The sequence below is a fragment of the Phocoena phocoena genome, chromosome 10 (genome assembly GCF_963924675.1).
Source record: "Phocoena phocoena chromosome 10, mPhoPho1.1, whole genome shotgun sequence".
Lineage (NCBI taxonomy): Eukaryota > Metazoa > Chordata > Mammalia > Artiodactyla > Phocoenidae > Phocoena > Phocoena phocoena.
The window spans coordinates 91,901,362-91,921,431 of record NC_089228.1 but is presented as its reverse complement, the minus strand read 5'-3'; the positions used below and the strand labels follow the sequence as shown (position 1 = coordinate 91,921,431).

Below are 20,070 nucleotides of genomic sequence, written 5' to 3'. Positions count from 1 at the left end.
AGTGGAAGTTCCTCTAACAGACGCCCACCGCCCCGCAATTCACTTTTCCTCTGATATCCCATACAGTCAGCCTTGATGGAAATCACACCATAACTCGAATGTTCTCCATGGGTTTTTTTTTTTTTTTTTTTTTTTTCGGTACGCGCAGGCTCAGCGGCCATGGCTCACGGGCCCAGCCGCTCCTTGGCGTGTGGGATCTTCCTGGACTGGGGCACGAACCCGTGTCCCCTGCATCGGCAGGCGGACTGTCAACCACTGCGCCACCAGGGAAGCCCTCTCTCTGTGTTTTTGATTGCAGCTGTGAAAGTTCAGGATGAGCTGGAGAATGTCAGCCTCCTTTAAAGTACACGAGAAATCTGTTGGCACAGAATAAAGCTGCACTGCTTAGTAGGGTGGTGCACATAGCCGTTGTACTTAGTCCTCTCAGCATTACTTTTTTTTTTTTAATGAGGACAATTCTTCACGCAATTGCCAAACTAAGGCAGAAGGAAACTTTCTCAATCTTTTTGGTGCTTTCATCAGATAACCGATATAAAATATCTTCCAGAATACTCTGTCTCCTCAGACTTCAGAGTTTGTTCTTGTGAAGTTAGAGATAAACAAAGATGGCCTTAATAAATCTATCTAACATTGTAAATATACAGTTTCTGGTTCTTTTTCCCCTTGGGGCAGTAGGCCAGATATCACTAACAATTCAGATATTCTGGCCTTTCTCAAAAGTGTCATTACATCAAGAATATCATGGCTTAAAAAGAAATGAAATTGAGTTATTTGTAGTGAGGTGGAGGGACCTAGAGTCTCTCATACAGAATGAAGTACGTCAGAAAGAGAAAAACAAATACCATATGCTAACCATGTATATGAAATCTAAAAAAAAAATGGTTCTGCTGAACCTAGGGGCAGGACAGGAATAAAGACGCAGATGTAGAGAATGGACTTGAGGACATGGAGAGGGGGGAAGGGGAAGCTGGGACAAAGTGAGAGAGTAGCATGGACATATATACACTACCAAATGTAAAATAGATAGCTAGTAGCATAGCACAGGGAGATCAGCTCGGTGCTTTGTGACCACCTAGAGGGGTGGGATTGGGAGGGAGGCGCAAGACGGAGGGGATATGAGGATATATGTATACCTATAGCTGACTCACTTTGTTATACAGCAGAAACTGACACAACATTGTAAAGCAATTATACTCCAATAAAGATGTAAAAAAAAGAAAAGAACATCATGGCTGAGCAAATCACTGGAGAAAATTAGGATGCTTTTTACTAGTGTTGCCATAATTAATACTCAGCTGCCTTCTGGGAAAACCTATATAACGCACCTTTGATTGGGTGTTGAATTTGGACTAAAAAGAATCCCTTAAAGAGGGAAGTGTTCCCCTTCTAAAGAGTGAAATTGCAGGGAGGGCATTTAAACCTGACTTTAGCAGTCATTCACCAAGAAAATGGAAGAGCTGTGTTTGGGTCAGGGACTGTTTAGAGGGGTTTTGTTTCTTTGTTGAGAGTTTGGGGGTGTTTGTTTGCTTTTCCTGTACTGTCATTACACCCTCATATTAGTTTGCCAATGTTGCCAGAACAAAGTACCACGGACTGGGTGGCTTAAACAACAGAAATGTATATTCTCACAATTCTGGAGATTGGTAGTCCGAGATCAAGGTGTCAGTAGGGTTGGTTGCTTCTGAAGCCCCTCTCCTTGGCTTGCAGACGGCTGTCTTCACCCTGTGTCCTCACATGGTCTTCCCTGTGAGTGTGTGCATCCTCATCTCTTATAAGAACACCTGTCATATTGGTTTAGGGTCCACCCTCATGACGTCATTTTAACTGAAGCACCTCTTTAAAGACCCTGCCTCCAAATACACTCACATTCTGAGGTCCTGGGGGTTAGGGCTTCAGTATTTGAATTTGGGGAGGACACATTCAGCCCATAACAACCCTGATTCAGGGTCTTCCTGTCACACCTATGAGACCTTTCCTTTGTAATGGCCAGAAGGGAAAGTGAGAAGGTGGAAGGGTATTCATGAATTTTCCACAAGACCTGGCTAGCTTCTGCAGCAACCTTTTTTTGTTTTTCACCTCCTTCAGTATGGAAGAATTTTGAAAGTCCACTAACTTTGTAGACATTATGCTAAGTGAAGTAAGTCAGAGAAAGACAAATACTGTATGATCTCACTTATATGTGGAATCTAGACAAACAAACAAAACCCCACCAAACTCAGAAAAAGAGAGATTTGTGGTTACCAGAACTGGGGGCTAGGGGGAAGGGGGAGTCAGAGGAAGCTGGTCATAAGGTATAAACTTTCAGTTACAGATAAGTACTAGGGATGTACTGTACAGCGTAACGACTATAGCTAACACTGCTATATGATATGTAGGAAGGTTGTTAAAAGAGTAGATCCCAAGAGTTCTCATCACAGGGGGAAACTCTTTTTCCTTTTCTTTTTATTGTATCTATCAGATGACGGATATTAATTAACTAAACCTATTGTAGTAATCATTTCACAGTATATGTAAATCAAACCATCATGCTGGTTTGATTTGCATATATTTATACCTTAAACTTATACAGTGATGTATGTCAATTATTTCTCAATAAAACAGGAAAAAAAAAGTCCACTGAGAACTTTAAGAACACTTTGCTTTCTTTCCCTGTATTTCTTTTTGTTTCTCCCAAACAAAAACATGCCTCTCCAGCTGCAGATCTCAGTTAGAAAATGTTTTTCCTGACTTTGCATGTCAGTGATAGGAAAGAGCTGGTCAGTGAATCTTGTCAATCAGAGATTTTTAAACTGGCAGATGTCTTTGAGGTCTCCTGCTATTTGTCGAGCACTCACAATGTACCTGCCTCCTTACCAAGCACGGACATGTTCTTCTCATTTACTCCTTCTAACAGCCATGAGAAGTGAGTGCCATTATCAACAGTATTTTGGAGATGTGATCACGGAATCATAGACAAGTTTGGCCACTTGTTTAAAGTTCTAGAGCTTAGTACACTGACTTGCAAGGACTTCAACCCAAGCAGTCTCATCCAGACCTGAGCCTTTACTCTCCCTTGCTGGGGAACTAAGATCCCACGTGTGGCACGGTGTGGCCAAAAAAAAAAAACACCCAGCCTTATACATGACATGCCCTCTGATATTTTCTATTCTATTTCAGTTACTTTTTTAAAATACTGAATGTGACCCACTTAGCTGAATCTGTCAAAAACCTGAACTAGATGACCTAATTTAGACTCCCGTAACCCTAAAATCCTGTTAGCCTACGTGGATGTTTATTTGGAGCCTCTCTTATCTTAAATACACAGACTGCTTGTTTGAGGCAAATGAATATTACGTATTACAGAGAACATCTTTTTTACCCCCATCTGAGCTAACTGAATAATAGTAATAATAATAATCACTTCCATTTATTGTGTCCATCCCACGTGCCAGAGGTTTAAGACGTCACCTCTCCTGTAGCCTATAAGCTGTAAGTATTACTATCTCTGATTTACAGATGAGGAGACCAAGGCTTTGGTTAAGTAGTTTGCTCAAGGCCTCATAAAGTGTCAGAGCAAAGATTTGAACCAAGGTCATTATAATTCCAAAGCCTTTATACATTTCTTTTAGGGGAGGGCATATACAGGGTCAAGAAGGAGAAGTGAGGGCTGGAAGCTACTGCAGCTGAGCATTATTTCTTCCCTAATGGTTTGCTGTCCCTGGCAGAAACAACTGTCCTAAAGGATGTTAAACTACCATTGTAGCAATGATTAAAATCTGCACCTGGGAGCTTTTCCAATTCCCCCCGAAACCCAGGCCACCCCCAGACCAGTTAAATCAGAGTCTCTGGGGGTGGGGCCCAGGCCTGGTTTGTGTTTTTATTTTTAATTTATTTATTGCTGCGTTGGGTCTTCGTTGCTGCACACGGGCTTTCTTTAATTGCGTCGAACGAGGGCTACTCTTTATTGCGGTTTGTGGGCCTCTCATTGCGGTGGCTTCTCTTGTTGCAGAGCATGGGCTCTAGGCACGCGGGCTTCAGTAGTTGTGGCACACAGGCTTAGCTGCTCTGCGGCATGTGGGATCTTCCCAGACCAGGGCTCGAGCCCATGTCCCCTGCATTAGCAGGCAGATTCTTAACCACTGTGCCAACAGGGAAGCCCCCAAGGCCTGTTTTTGAAAGCTTCCAGGTGATTTCAATGTGTAGCCCAAGTTGAGAACCTTGAAGTTCAGTTAAGAACCTCTGAAGTCTTGGTTAAAGAAATTAAGGAGCTTTAAGGGGCTTTTCTATTTTAAAAGACTGTAAAATACTGCCAAAACCTCTTCAACTGCTTTTACAAAGCTGAAGTACAAACTGTTGCTGTTTCTTTGGAGGAAAAAAAAAAAATCAGATAACTGTATCTGCTCTTCCAAACCAAAGAAAGTCAAGAATGCTATGGGGAGATGCTACAAGCACCAATCTCTGTGATACTTCATAACTCAGCTCACATAATTTTAGAAGTGTTTTTATGTGACTAGAAAAGTCAGTTGTTGAATCAATTTATCAGAAGTGAGAGGGGTGGGACTTCCCTGGTGGCAGTGGTTAAGAATCTGCCTGCCAATGCAGGGGACTTGGGTTCAAGCCCTGGTGTGGGAAGATCTCACATGCCGCGGAGCAACTAAGACCATGCGCCAGAACTACTGAGCCTGTGCTCATACTGAGCCCATGTGCCACAGCTGCTGAAGCCCATACACCTAGAGCCCATGCTCTGCAACAAGAAAAGCCACCACAATGAGAAGCCCATGCACCGCAACAAAGAGTAGCCCCTGCTCACCGCAACTAGAGAAAGCCCGCACACAGCAACTAAGGCCCAATGCAGCCAAAAATAAATAAATAAATAAAAATTTTAAAAAAAAAAGTGAGAGGGGTGAGTAGCCATCAGCCAAGTTGTCTGAGGATGATGCTGAAAACCAAACCAGACTAAGGTGACTATAAATATTATAAGCTGTTACACTTTCTTGCAGAGAGCCTCAGTGAAAGATTTCCACTTTATGGATTAGTAACTAAGGTAAAAACCAAGGACCCTTCCTCACATCATTTTCCCACAGGAATAGGAAGATATCCTTTTACTGACTTCTACCTATCCCGATTTTAGACATGTGTTATTCTAGGCTGTGACCTGTGCATTCCATTAGAAAATATAACTTGATCTACACTCAGTTTCACTGTGTTCCACGCAGCGGTCTCCAAAACAGGGACTGTATCATACTGCTGCATTTTTTCCACGTCTCAGGAGACAGCATTAATAATGTAAGAAATCTCAATCTTCATACTTCAGAAAATGAAAACACAGTATGACCATAAGAAAAAAGTCTGCTGGATTCTGAAAGCCCGACAAGTGACAGGTGCTGAGTAGGCCTGCTTAGGCCAGCATGGGTGGAGGTGCTGTGCCTCCGTTCTGTCCTCAGTAACAGTGCTCAATGTTTGCTTCCAGAACGATGTGGCTGCACTTCTGAAACCAATATCGGAAAAGATTCAGGAGATCCAAACTTTCAGAGAGAGAAACCGGGGGAGTAAAATGTTTAATCATCTCTCAGCCGTCAGCGAAAGCATCCCTGCCCTTGGGTGGATAGCTGTGGTGAGTCTGGCTGGTATGTTGCCCCTGCACCTCGTCAGGTTTGTGGAGTGTTTGGGAGAACTCATGGCTGCCTTCAGGCTTCTCCATCCTCCGCCTGTTACATGAAAGGAAGATTCCCTTCGGGCTGAATACATCAGCTCTTTCTTACCCTTTAGAAGTTCAGGGCTTTGTGTTCTGAGATGTGGAAAGTGCTTCACTGATTTTACAGAGCAAGATTTGCCTCCAACTTTGAAGTCAACATCTGCATTGCTTCTCTTCTTCTTTAAGGCATTTTCTTTCTTATCCTATTATTTTTTTTCTTTCTATGCTTTGGTGATGGTCCTGTTCTCTCAGTCCCCCAAACCCGGTCCTTATGTCAAGGAGATGAATGATGCTGCCACCTTTTACACTAACAGGGTCTTAAAGGACTACAAACACAGGTACGTACCTTCTTTTATTGACCAGATTTTCAATTGATTGATTGTTAGACATTTGTCCCCAAGCTTAATGTAGTTCATTACTGATTCCTTTCAAAGTCTAGTTTACTACAAACATTAAGGAAAAATCCCATCTTTGCAGGTAAAGCAAAGTGGAAAGTGAAATCAATGATCCAGATAATATGTGTGTTTTAGAAAGTCTGCCTCAGTTCTCTGGTAATGAATAAACTCTCCCCACGTGAATGCATCTCACTCTGTTATGTATCCCCACGATGAGAGAGATCTGTGATGGTTTGTGATGGACCAGCCCTAAATGGACAAACCTTTTACATTGATCAAAATAGAATTGGTGAGAGTTCCCTGGTGGCACAGTGGTTAGGAGTCCACCTGCCAGTGCAGGGGACATGGGTTCGATCCCTGGTCTGGGAAGATCCCACATGCCACAGATCAACTAAGCCCAAACATCACAACTACTGAAGCCCGCGTGCCCTAGAGCCCGTGCTCTGCAACAAGAGAAGCCACTGTAATGAGAAGCCCATGCACAGCAAAGAAGAGTAGCCCCTGCTCTCCGCAACTAGAGAAAGCCCACGTGCAGCAACGAAGACCCAACGCAGCCAAAAATAAATAAAATTTAAAAAAAATAGAATTGGTGTGTGAGGAGAGAAAATAAACGGGGCTTAGGAAATGAAGTATAAATGAGGAACAGAGATGAGACAATAAACCAGGCCAATGAGAAGGAAACCAGAGATTGCGTTAAGGTGAAATACAGTTGGGTGGACAAGAGAGACGTCTGTAAGAACAGCCGCCATTCAAAGTGCTGTTGAAAGTACAGATGAGACTGAACCAACAGGTTTTGCCTGGAGAGCCAGCTTAAAAGGACATTGCATTCTCCAGCACAAATAATAGATCCTAGAGAGCTGCAAACTGGGGCTAGAATTGGAAATGGGACTAAATGGGAAGAGGCCAGAGCTGAATAGACAAGAAGATATCTCTGAACAGCTGAAGGGGTGTCATGAAATCCCTCACCTCTGATGATGTCATGGCCTGCCTTGTCAACAGCTGGCAAGATGTGATGTGGCTGATACGTCATCATGCAGGAAAGGAATGAAGTGAAAATAAGAGCAACAAAGTTCCACCCCCTGGGCACTGAGCTCAGAGTGAATCCCCCTCTGAACCCGTAGGTGACGGGAGTAGAAATGATCATCAGTCAGCAAATGCAGGGGTTCCTGCATTTCACTCACAGACCCATACTGTCCAGATGAAAGGAAACTTGAGGACCTGAATAGTCTGGGTAATTGCTTCAATTCACTTCTTTCTATTACTAACATAGATCTAAAAATATGAGCCAGAAGAACAGGTTTTAAGTAGGAAAAGAAGAAAACAACATTATAAGACAAATTTTGTATGGAATATAGAAAAATTGCACAGAATATGTAAATAAATACCTCCTGTAGTCCCAGGTCATTGACCAATGTTACATATTCAAAACTTGTATAACTATTTCTTTTATAGGTTATTTTTGGTTTTAATAAACATTGAGTAGATACAGAAGAATATTTATAAATATATGTAAGATATAAAAATTACAATACAAAAAATACCCATACATCCACCAATCATTTTTTTTTTTTTTTTTTGCGGTACATGGGCCTCTCACCGTGGCGGCCTCTCCCGCCGCGGAGCACAGGCTCCGGACGCGCAGGCCCAGCGGCCATGGCTCACGGGCCCAGCTGCTCCGTGGCACGCGGGATCCTCCTGCACCGGGGCACGAACCCACATCCCCTGCATCGGCAGGCGGACTCCCAACCACTGCGCCACCAGGGAAGCCCCACCAATCATTTTAAGAAATATGTACCAATACTTTATTTTTTTTACTAGAAAATAACAGTCACTCTCAGCAGTCCCACTCCTAGGTGTATTTCCAAAAGAAATGAAAACATGTCCACACAAATGCTTGTACATGAATGTTCATAGCAGCATTATTTATAGTAACCAAAATGTGCTACTGATGAATAGACAAATGAAGTGTATTTGTCCATCAACTGATGAATAGACAAATAAACTGTATATCCATACAACGGTATATTATTCAGCCATTTAAAGAAATGAAATATACAAGTAGCAGTATGGATGAGCCTTGAAAACATTATGCTGAGTGAAAGAAGTCAGACACAAAAAAACACATATTGTATGATTCCATTTACATGAAATTCCAGAAGAGGCAAATCCATAGAGGCAGAAAGTAGGTTAGCAGCTGTCTAGGGCTGGGGAAGTTGGGTGGAAATGTGGAGTAACTGCTAATGGGTGTAGGATTTCTTTTGGGGGTGATGAAAATGTTCTAAAACCACTGTGTTAATGACTGCACAATTTGAACTAAACTATTGAATTGTACACCTTAAATGGATGAATTGCCTGGGATGTGAATTATATCCCAATAGAGCAATTATACTAAACAAAATAAGACAAAATCCAGCCGCAGTGTTCCCATCCCCTCATAGAGTTTAGTCATTCTATGTTAGCAAAACAGGTCTTAGAGCTTTTAGGAAGCACAGCTCTCGAGACAGACTTCCGCCCACCTCTTTTCCTCCTGAGGTCTCTCCCACCCTAAGGAAACTTTGGTTAAATTACTGATATTCAGTAACAGACTCCCTGCACCCAGAGAACTGTGTTTGAGGCAATTGTGCCCAATGATATAACTCCAAATGTTGCCACTTTGTGTTGGAGACTATAGAACTGTGCAGTATGAATGAGAAGAGGCAAAATGGGCATAGAGGGAACCTACCTCAACATAATAAAGGCCATATATGACAAACCCACAGCAAACATCATACTCAATGGTGAAAAACTGAAAGCATTTCCACTAAGATCAGGAACAAGACAAGGATGTCCACTCTTGCCACTCTTATTCAGCATAGTTTTGAAAGTCTTAGCCATGGCAGTCAGGGAAAAAAAAGAAATAAAAGAAATACAAATTGGAAAAGAAGAAGTAAAATTGTCACTGTTTGCAGATGACATGATACTATACATAGAGAATCCTAAAGATGCCACCAGAAAACTACTAGGACTAATCAATGAATTTGGTAAGGTTGCAGGATACAGAATTAATGCACAGAAATCTCTGGCATTCCTATACATTAACAACAAAAAATCAGAAAGAGAAATTAAGGAAACAATCCCATTTGCCATCACAACAAAAAGAATAAAATACCTAGGAATAAACCTACCTAAGGAGGCGAAAGACTTGTACTCAGAAAACTATAAAACACTGATGAAAGAAATCAAAGATGACATAAACAGATGGAGAAATATACCATGTTCTTGAATTGGAAGAATCAATATTGTGAAAATGACTATACTACCCAAAGCAATCTAAAGACTCAGTGCAATCCCTATCAAACTACCAATGGCATTCTTCACAGAATTAGAACAAAAAATTTTACAATTTGTATGGAAACACAAAAGACCCCAAATAGCCAAAGCAATCTTGAAAAAGAAAAATGGCGCTGGAGGACTCAGGCTCCCTGACTTCAAATTATACTGCAAAGCTACAGTAATCAAGACAGTATGGTACTGGCACAAAAACAGAAATGTAGATCAATGGTACAGGATAGAAAGCCCAGAGATAAACCCACACACCTATGGTCACCTAATTTATGACAAAGGAGGCAAAAACATACAGTGGGGAAAAGACAGTCTCTTCAATAAGTGGTGCTGGGAAAACTGAACAGCTACGTGTAAAAGAATGAAATTAGAACACTCCCTAACACCATACACAAAAATAAACTCCAAATGGATTAAAGACCTAAATGTAAGACCAGACACTATAAAACTCTTAGGAGAAAACATAGGAAAAACACTCTTTGACATAAACCACAGCAAGATCTTTTTTGACCCACCTCCTAGAGTAATGAAAATAAAAATAAACAAATGGGACCTAATGAAACTTAAAAGCTTTTGCACAGCAAAGGAAACCATAAACAAGACAAAAAGACAACCCTCAGAATGGGAGAAAATATTTGCAAATGAAGCAACAGACAAAGGATTAATCTCCAAAATATACAACCAGCTCATGGAGCTCAATGTCAAAAAAAACAATTCAATTTAAAAATGGGCAGAACACCTAAATAGACATTTCACCAAAGAAGACATACAGATGGCCAAGAGGCACATGAAAAGATGCTCAACATCACTAATTATTAGAGAAAATCAAATCAAGCCTACAATGAGGTATCACTTCACACCAGTCAGAATGGCCATTATCAAAAAATCCAGAAGGGATAAATGCTAGAAAGGGTGTGGTGAAAGGAGAACCCTCCTGTACTGTTGGTGGGAATGTAAATTGATACAACCACTATGGAGAACAGTATAGAGGTTCCTTAAAAAACTAAAACTAGAACTACCATATGACCCAGCAATCCCACTACTGGGCATATACCCTGAGAAAACCGTAATTCAAAAAGAGACATGTACAACAGTGTTCACTGCAGCACTATTTACAATAGCCAGGACATGGAACCAACCTAAATGTCCATGGACAGATGCATGGATAAAGAAGATGTGGGGCTTCCCTGGTGGCGCAGTGGTTGGGCGTCCACCTGCCGATGCAGGGGACACGGGTTCGTGCCCCGGTCTGGGAGGATCCCACGTGCCGCGGAGCAGCTGGGCCCGTGAGCATGGCCGCTGAGCCTGCGCGTCCGGAGCCTGTGCTCCGCAACGGGAGAGGCCACAACAGTGAGAGGCCCGCGTACCGAAAAAAAAAAAGAAGATGTGGCACATATATACAATGGAATATTACTCAGCCATAAAAATAAATGAAATGGAGTTATTTGTAGTGAGATGGATGGACCCGGAGTCTGTCATACAGAGTGAAGTAAGTCAGAAAGAGAAAAACAAAACACTGTATGCTGGCATGTATATGTGGAATCAAAAAAAAAAATGGTACTGATGAACCTAGTGGCAGGGCAGGAATAAAAACATAGTCATAGAGAATGGACTTGAGGACACGGTGGGGGAGGGGGAAGCTGGGGCGAAGTGAGAGTAGCATGGACATATATACACTACCAAATGTAAAATAGTTAGCTAGTGGGAAGCAGAAGCATAGCACAGGGAGATCAGCTCGGTGCTTTGCCATGACCTAGAGGGTTGGGTTAGGGAGGGTGGGAGGGAGACGCAAGAGGGAGGGGATATGGGGATATATGTATGCACATGGCTGATTCACTTTGTTGTACAACAGAAACTAACACAGAATTGTGAAGCAATTTTACTCCAATAAAGATCTATTTAAAATTTTTTTTAAAAAAATGAAATGCAAGACAATCTGCTCTGCTCACATAAAAATAGCAGTTCAGGAAAGAACAAGCTTAAGTTGCAAAAATATGTCAGCATGAACAGCCCATGACGACTTCGACATCATAAAAGACCTCTTTACCTAGTCTTTTCTCGGAATATACAGAGGTGCCTATTAAGACACCTAAGTCTCTGCCGTTTTGCGTATCACCCTTGGAGGCCATTTTTGTTTTTATCTCAGTTCATCAGCTCCTGTTCTCCTCCCAGTCCCTACTTGAGTGTATCTTGGGCCCATGGGTGTGAGTGATTCTCCCCAGGTGGTAGTATAGCCAAGAGGGTTAGGGGTTCCCCTTTTTTGTACATATACAAAGAGAGTATAGTATTTGCTCCTCAATGTCAGCTATTAAGTAGAAAATGTACTTCTGACAGCATCAAGGACAGTTCACTTAAGCTTAATGGACCACCTGAAGAGTGTGTAATATGCTGGGGAAATGCAGCCACGGGTGTGGATTTATTCACCTCACTTCCACAAGTAGCCAGACCAGTCCCAAGTCACCGGTGAGCTTCCAGGATCAATAACCCAAAGCAAGCCCAATACTCCACAACCAGTCACTCAACACCCATTTATGGGTACACCGAAGCCGGCTGTGTCTTCCTTCTGTGTGAGCTCAGTGAGGGCTGTGGGGTGTTGCAGACTCATTGATGAGGCATTGCCAGTGAGGCAGGCTCATTGCTGCCTACCTGACAGACAGGGCCGTGGGTGGAGGAGGTGAAAGGCAGGCTTCCTTGTGGTTTACACAGAAGGGCTGTGGCCAGTGGACTCTGCATCTGTGCAACCTTTTCGACTGGCTTGGCTGGTTGCTTGGCTCTTTTTCAATAAATGAATAGAGCAGGTTAATTATTTTGACTTTCTAGAGGTAAGACCTCTCTGAGTCATAATCATTAAGAGTCACGTGTCCTTCCCATAGCTTCTTACAGGGGAAGTGGAACTGAGGCTGGGTTTGCAGCTCTGGAGGTATAGTTGAGTCCTTCTCAATTTGTTGTCTCTTAGAAACTGACTTCAGGTTAAAAGGCACCATATTGTTATGCCTTATTACAAGTTTTGCTAGAACTTTCTTCAAGTTAAAATCATACTGTAATAGTTAAAAGAAAAATGAATTTGCCTATGCAGGTTTGGACTTTATCCTTTGTTAAACTTTTTAATAGAAAAAAGTGGAGCCTGCTTTTTCTAGGATGCCTACAGACATGTGTTGTATGTACATACACCTGTACATATGCACATGTATGTATTAAATGACCATATATATAAATATATGGGTTTGGGTTTTGATTGTAAAAGTGAGAAAGTGACAATGAAATATTTCATAGATTTGATCATTATAGTCAGTAAATCTAAAGATGTAGAACAAAATCACACTCATGTTTTTCCTCTTTGAGGGGCAGATAATTACGACTTCAGTTCCCCATTTCCCTTTTCTTAAATGGCATGACTTAATACAATGGGATTCTAAACATGCTCGTGGTACTCAGAGCTTTTCAAGGAAAACAAAATATGTCCAGAGACAAGTCATTACTGACAAGAGCTTGAATAATAGAGATTTCCTTCCGTGATTGTCTTCAGATTAATGGCCCAGGTTTGTGATTAAATTTTTGTTAACTGAGACTTCATCATTTTCTCATTTACCACTACTTTATTCAAAGTAGGAAAAAATGTGTGAGTGGAAATAATCCAAAGGAAATGCAACTATTTTTGCCTACCTATAAATTTAATATTTCTAACAGTTCTCCCAATCCTGTATATTAATCCAGCTTTAAGAGTTGGATTAACATTTTACCACTTCTTGGTTCAGTAAAATTGGAATAAAAATACCAGTCATGCCCTGCCTCACTTGCATTTGTCATTATGAGTATCAAATTGAAGTAATTTAAGTGACTGTCCCTTTAGAAGTATTGAGTGTTACCCATTTGTAGGAAGTCATTTTTCTTACTATAGCAACTTTCCATATCAGCCCAGAATTCTCCAATTTGGTTATACTTTCAACCGAATAATTCCACAAATTATTAGAAAACAAACCAAAGGACGTTTTTTCTTTTCTGTACCATTCTCCTGCCTGAAAGTGCATTGTTTTTCATTTTGCATCAGAAGCAGTACGGAGAGAAATGGTCTCCCCTCCATGTTCATCTCCCCGTGAGAGATGACATGAGGATGAACTGACTAAGTTTGGTGGATGCTCTCTCCGTGGGCCTCTCCACTCCGCACTGGAGCTCAGGGCACTCAGCTCCTCTCAGGGGAGACCAGGACCACCATCCTTTCAAGGTTCTTTTCAGAATCAGTCCACACTGACTGGTCTAGAAAGACAGTTGTTCCAGGGTCATCTGGAGCCTTAGTTACTGGATTGCCATGTGCTCCCCAATGTCTTTAACTAGATCCTAAATCCACTCTCTTCCACTCTCTTTTATGACAAAGTGATTTACGCCATGTGGATTGGGTAAAGTCGTATTTGAACATATGGAGTGAACTTCAAGCATACATCAAGGAACACCACACTGCAGGCCTTACTTGGAGCAAAACAGTAAGTACCCAGCCCTCTTCCACCTGAGTAACAAAAGGTCATAAAACTATTCATTCTTGGTAGCCTGGCAATTTTAGAATTTACCTCAAGGAAAGCATAAGATAAAATATACATGCAGAAGCTGCTTATGAAAATGCCATTGTCATAGGAAAGTCTGGAAACTACCTATATGACACAGAAAAAGAAAATGGTTGAGTTGTCAGAAGAACCCAGTGAAATACTCTGGGGTCATTACGATACCACATATGGTGGTTACATGGGAAATGATTTACCAGTCAATGTTAAGTGATAAAGTAGAATGCAAAAGTTATGAGCACTAAGACGGCATATGTATTAAGAAACTGTGTGAGTAAAATCGAAGGAAACAAGAAGATTTGAAAATAGTTATAATTTTAAGAAGATAGAATTATGAATAGAATGTTTTTTAAATGTTTTAAATTTCCCTTTTGGCATTTTAAAATTTACTAAGTAATATGTTTCAATACTTCGGTAATCCTAGTGCTTTGAATGGTATTCTAGTCCTAGGATAAAATCCCAGCTGTGTCTGTTCCGACTTGAATTCCCACATGAGATTCTAATCTGACTTTTGCCTTCCTCTTCACCTTGTCTCTCCTGTCTTCCCCGTCTCACTGGCCCAGCACTACCAAACAACTTGTGGAATTCTGAACACATGCAGTGCTTAGAATGAACCAAATCAAAATGTCATTGTTTCAAAATTTGCAAGTCTCATGTTGTTTAACCTTTATTGTGATGTCCTGAACATATATCATGCTGTATGACCTGAGTTCCCTGGGGAACCCTCTTCCCCAAGACTCAGTTTCAACATCATCTCTTTAAGAAACTTCCATTGAGTGCAGTTCCCTGATGGTCCACTGGTTAGGACTTGGTGCTTTCACTGCCATTTGGGTTCAATCCCTGGTCAGGGAACTAAGATCCTGCAAGCTACACAGCTTGGCCCCCCCCAAAAAAAGAAATTTCCATTGATCTCCCTTGGTGCCCCATCTGGTTTGATGGCTCTCCTCTATGCCTCCTTCATATCTTCAGTATACCTCAGTCATATCCCTTTACATATAGAATTGTAATTTTTTGTGTGTTTATGGAGCTCTCCCACTGGATTGGAAACTCATCTCTGTCTCCAGCCCCTCGCATAGTGCCTGGCATGGAGTAAGTACTCAGTAAACAGTTTGAACTAAATCGTGAATTAGGGTACTCTTAGGATCGTCCCTGCTCTTTAAAATCTCTGCACTTGCTATAAAAAGGCTTCCTGTGGAAACTTCAGTCCATTAGAAATGAATGTTACCTTTCAGTTGTCACAGTGGATGGTCTAACCAGAGTAAATGTTGAGAAGATGAAGTGGCATATTTGTGAACTCAGTTTAAAGGTAGAACCCTCACTCTCCCCACAGTCATAACCAGCAGCTAACCTTCACGCAGAACGTCGCTTTCAGTAGCATGGGCTTTATACCAAGGCAGAGTTTGTGGTTTTTCAAAGCAGTGTAGGACTTCTACACTTGTTCCCCAACACTTGTGGTACAAATGTTAACACTGACCACTAAAGACTGATGCTTCTTTTTATTTTCTACTTTGCCTGTTTTCTCCATAAGAAATGCAAGATACAGTAAGTTGATTATTTTTCTTCTGCCCACAACATTATGATTCTGTAAAGAGAGTTCATAAACATTTGAAGGGTTTTAATATAGAAGGGTATGTGTGGAGGTAGGTGGGTCTTTGTGTAGACTAATTGGAATTATTTTTCATACATTTCAAATGAGATGCTGTTTTGTTATAGATCAATTTGTCATAAAGGGGAATTGTCACACGTTTGCCATGGAGATAGGACATCATGACAAAACAGAAAACTAAACATCAAGAGTCCTTGGATGTCTTATTATTTCATGATAGATAAATGGAAAAGGAATGAGAATCCATTTGTGGAAAATAATCATGTCAACAGACATTGGCCTATTAAGTCTCCAATAGTGCCCATGGAAAATGAATAGAAAATTACTTTTTAAATGGTTTGAATACCTTTAATGCAATGTACAAAGCTGAGTAATTATGTTTTGAATATAAAAAAGAAGGATCGATTATCACAGATAAATAAATGTAGTTGTTTTCCTTTGTTCTAGAGTGAACACCTATCTTTTCATCATGTTCGTTAGAAATATATGCTTTGTAACAATGAGTTTGAAACTTGTAAAGGCAACCCATGGTAAGAAATATATTTTACACACACACACACACACACACACACACACACACACCCTTCTCACAATACTAAAACAAGTTTCACAAAACAGTACTTTCTTCCACCACGTGGAATGCATTCAGATATTTTCTTTTGTGTTTTACTTCATTTTTATATAAGATCCTGGCTGAGACCCACTAAATTGATTCCGTGATGCACTAATGGGTCACATCCCACATTTTGAAAAACATGTTGTAAAACATAAATGTTATATAAATATAAATATTTATTTATTTATATAAAATATAATCCTTACAGCATACATTAGGAGGTATATGGATTGCCATGATAATAATGACAGCTGTTATTTATTGAGCACATGTTATGATGTGGGCAAATTCTATTTAAAATGGTAATCATTATAAAGCAGAGCACCTACTTCACTTCTTTCCTGGAAAAGTAGTATGATAAAGTTTTGGCCAGATATTAAAAGTGAGGAATGATTATGTAAGAAAATGTTGGTTCAGTGATAACATCATATATACAAAATCTTTTGACAAACTTTAAGATATATGCATAGAAATATATTTCCTAATATTTTTATCTTCTTCTTCTAAAGTTTGGGGTTAGAAAAAACTATTACAAAGTATATTATAAAAATTATAGTTTTTCATTTTAAATCTAAATTAGTAAAAACTATATGAAAGATTCCAAAACATAATCCCTAGAATAAATCAAACTGATTTCTTCTCATTTACTATGGCCTGCTGACATACCAGCAAAATAACTCATAAACAATTACAGCCAGTATCACAGTGTTATTGCAAAGAAGAGGGAAAAGGCTATTAGAATTATCTGATCAAATAGCTTTTGGGAGGAAAAAATAAATAAAAATCATTTCATTTATTTGCCCACTTATCACAAGTCTGCAAAAAGTATGCAGAAGGGTGGAGTGTTGGCACTCGTTGCCACTACAGTACTCAGAAGTTTTAAGAAATGCATTCCATCTCAGTGGACAAAGTCAAGAAGCTTATGGCGACTCAACAGCTCAAGTATTTTGAGTAACCATTGTTTTCTTCTATTTTCAAATTGGATTTTGAGATTTGAGCTCTATGGGGTGTTAGTGACCAACAGCACGCTGCTCTAGACTGAGTTTCCAAGCTTGCATTGCTCTAAGAAATGCTCTTTCCCTTGAGTTAACAGTTGGAACTGAACTTGCTGTTCCCACCTCCTAGCCTTTGTGTTCAGACTGCAGCTGTGCCAGGCAACTGTTGTGCCCTTCAGTTGTTCCACAAAATGTAAATCTTTGAGGCCAGCAATTTTTCAGGACAGTGATTGGAGAGAGGGTCCATGTGTGTGCACAAGTGTGCTCGTGTCGGGGTGGGTGCGTTTTGGGGGAGGAAGCAGCTGTGGAGTAATCTATCTGGAATTTCTTGTTACATTTACTGTGGTAAATGGAATCTTCTCATTCGGTCAGCTTTTTTTTCACATGACCATGGACTGGAAAGACTCTGTACCAGAAATGACTTGCAGTTTTCAGTTAGTTTAATTATTGGGAACCCTTTTCCATATTAATTTACAGTTTCCTGAGCCCTGGGTTTCAAATGCACTTTGTTGAATAAATTGATCTCTTGGCAGGAACCCAATAGAGACACTATTATTTTTCATCCCTTGCAGTTGGTCAGATTTGTAATATTCGTTGGCAGTTCCTGCAAATCAGATAACTTAAGCTGAAAGACAGAGGCCTGATCTTTACGCTTATAATGACCGCAATAACTGATTCTCTTTATGAATTGTCCAGATCAGCATTCCAACTTTTATTCTGTTCTCTGTAGATCTGGCCAGGAAAAGGTCATGAAGATAGTTCTATGAATAGGATACAGTGTGGTTGTTTTCTTAACTTTCTGGTGTGAAATTTGTTGACATATTTTTGTCCTTTTATGTGTCTTTCCAAATTAGTTTTGAGAATAGCCAGGGTATAATTATTTGTAGAATAGAATAAAACTACACATAGATGGACGTGTATAAAGTCTTATGTTGTAGTGATATAATTCTTTCTACTGATAATGTAGATTTTTTTAAATCTATACACCAGTTGTCATCCACCCTAACCTCCCCTGAACCTCCAGTAAATGAAATCACTGGGAGTGGTCACAATTATAGACAAGGCGGGGTTTGATTTTTCTCAAAGCAGGACACTCTATGATCACTCCTTTTCCCCCAGGTAGATATTTCTTTTCAGCCTTTTTTTTCAATGTAAAGGCCAAATGTCCATTAACAAAGCAAAAGTTTAACAGTTTGCTGGTGATCAAATTAAAACACAGCCAGAGGGTATCCTGACTCATAAATAATGTAGACTCTGTAGCACATGATTAAATATGTATGTCTCGTAAGTTTTCAAGTCTTCTGGCCTCTCTGGTTTCCTCTTGATTTTTACAAGCAAAAACTGTCCTCAATCTTTTATATCAAAGTTTTCATTTAGAACTTGTACCAAACCTGTGCCTTAGGTTTATTAATCAAGGTGAAACCTCAGCCGGTGTGTTGTTTGTCTAGACCACTAGCTCACTGAATACCTCTATAGGTCTACGGAGAGTGGTCTCTCCAGTCTACCTGACCATATCAGTGGTCAGTCTAGTCATCACTCCTGGGTTTTTAGCTCCCTTTGGGGACTTTGGGTAGACAGTTCCTTCCGTTCTCCTCTGGAAGAGATCCAGACTGCTCAGAGGGAGTTAGGGGTGTCTTTGACTAACAAAGGAGCTCTAAACACACAGATAATGAAGTTAGGTTGGAAACAGCTCTGAGTTCAGCCTGAAAGAAACTACAGAAATTAAACAAACGTTGCTTAGGCGCCCACCTTCTGTGCACCAGCTTCTCAGCAAGGTGCTGAGAACACAAAGATGGGTACGTGACACAGTAGACACAGTTCCTGTCCACAGAAACTTACATTCTAGCCAAAGAACATAAAAATGATACAACGTGATAGAATAGGGTGAATAGCATGCTAGAGGTAAGCAGAAGCACGATGCTTACATAGACAAGGAAGACGTGGAAGGAATACCCAATCCCGTAGTACAGTGTGGTTCCTGGGCCAGCAGCAATCTGGAGACTTGTTAGAAATGCAGAATCTCAAACATCACCCCAGACCTCCCGAATCAGAACCTGCATTTTAACAAGATTTCCCCAGGTGATTTATATGCATATTAAAATTTGAAAAACACTACTCTAGTATAGTCATGCTGGACCAAAGGAGTCCGATTTGTGGGAGACTCAAGGAAGACCATTAGTTTTTACTCATTCATTTGTTTAGTAATTCATTTACTTAATAACCATTTATTGGATACCCACCTTGTACAAAGCACACACCAGACATTGTATTAATGCTACAGTTTCTGCCATCAAGCATCAGGTTTTAATTACAATGCAAAAAAATAAATAACAATACAAGGCCATGTTGGAAAATAAACCTTGCTAATTAGACTTCTGGGTGGGCAGGAAGGGCAGCAAAGGGCTACATTTGGTATGAGTCTTGTTTTGTTTTGTTATGGTTTTTGGTTTTGTTTTGTTTTTATTGAAGTGTGGTCGATTTATAATATTATATTAGTTTCAGGTGTACTGATTTGGGTCTTGAAGGACAGTAGGAGTTCCCTAGGCAGACAGTAAAGGAAAGGGCAGTTCTTAGCAGAGAATTCAGCAGACAATTGGGCACAAAGGACATGAACTAAGTACTTAGACAGAAAAGCTGTTAGTTTTGCAGAGCTGAACATGGCAAGAGATGAGGCCAGAAAGGCAAATTGGGGCCATATGGTGGAATCCTTACGTGTTATCCTAAGAAGATGGGTCCATATGTGGTGTGCAGGGTTTTTTCCTTCCCCACAGCCTTTTTTTTTAATTGAAATAAAGTTGATGTACAATATTATGGTAGTTTCAGGTGTATTACATAGTGATTTGACCTTTGCATACATTACAAAATGTTCACCACAATAAGTCTAGTAACTATCATTTCCTAAAGTTATTA

The 20,070-nt window shown here is 40.4% G+C and overlaps 1 protein-coding gene across 1 annotated transcript in view; it reads left to right on the top strand.

The window, feature by feature from the left end:
* Positions 1–20,070, top strand: part of CAP2 (cyclase associated actin cytoskeleton regulatory protein 2) — a 106,707-nt gene that overhangs the window by 63,057 nt on the left and 23,580 nt on the right. Inside the window, exons 4-6 of the mRNA XM_065885115.1 lie at positions 5,450–5,593; positions 5,927–6,012; positions 13,763–13,868. Of these exons, the coding sequence (XP_065741187.1) occupies positions 5,450–5,593; positions 5,927–6,012; positions 13,763–13,868 (336 nt within the window). The remainder of the gene's footprint in view (positions 1–5,449; positions 5,594–5,926; positions 6,013–13,762; positions 13,869–20,070) is intronic.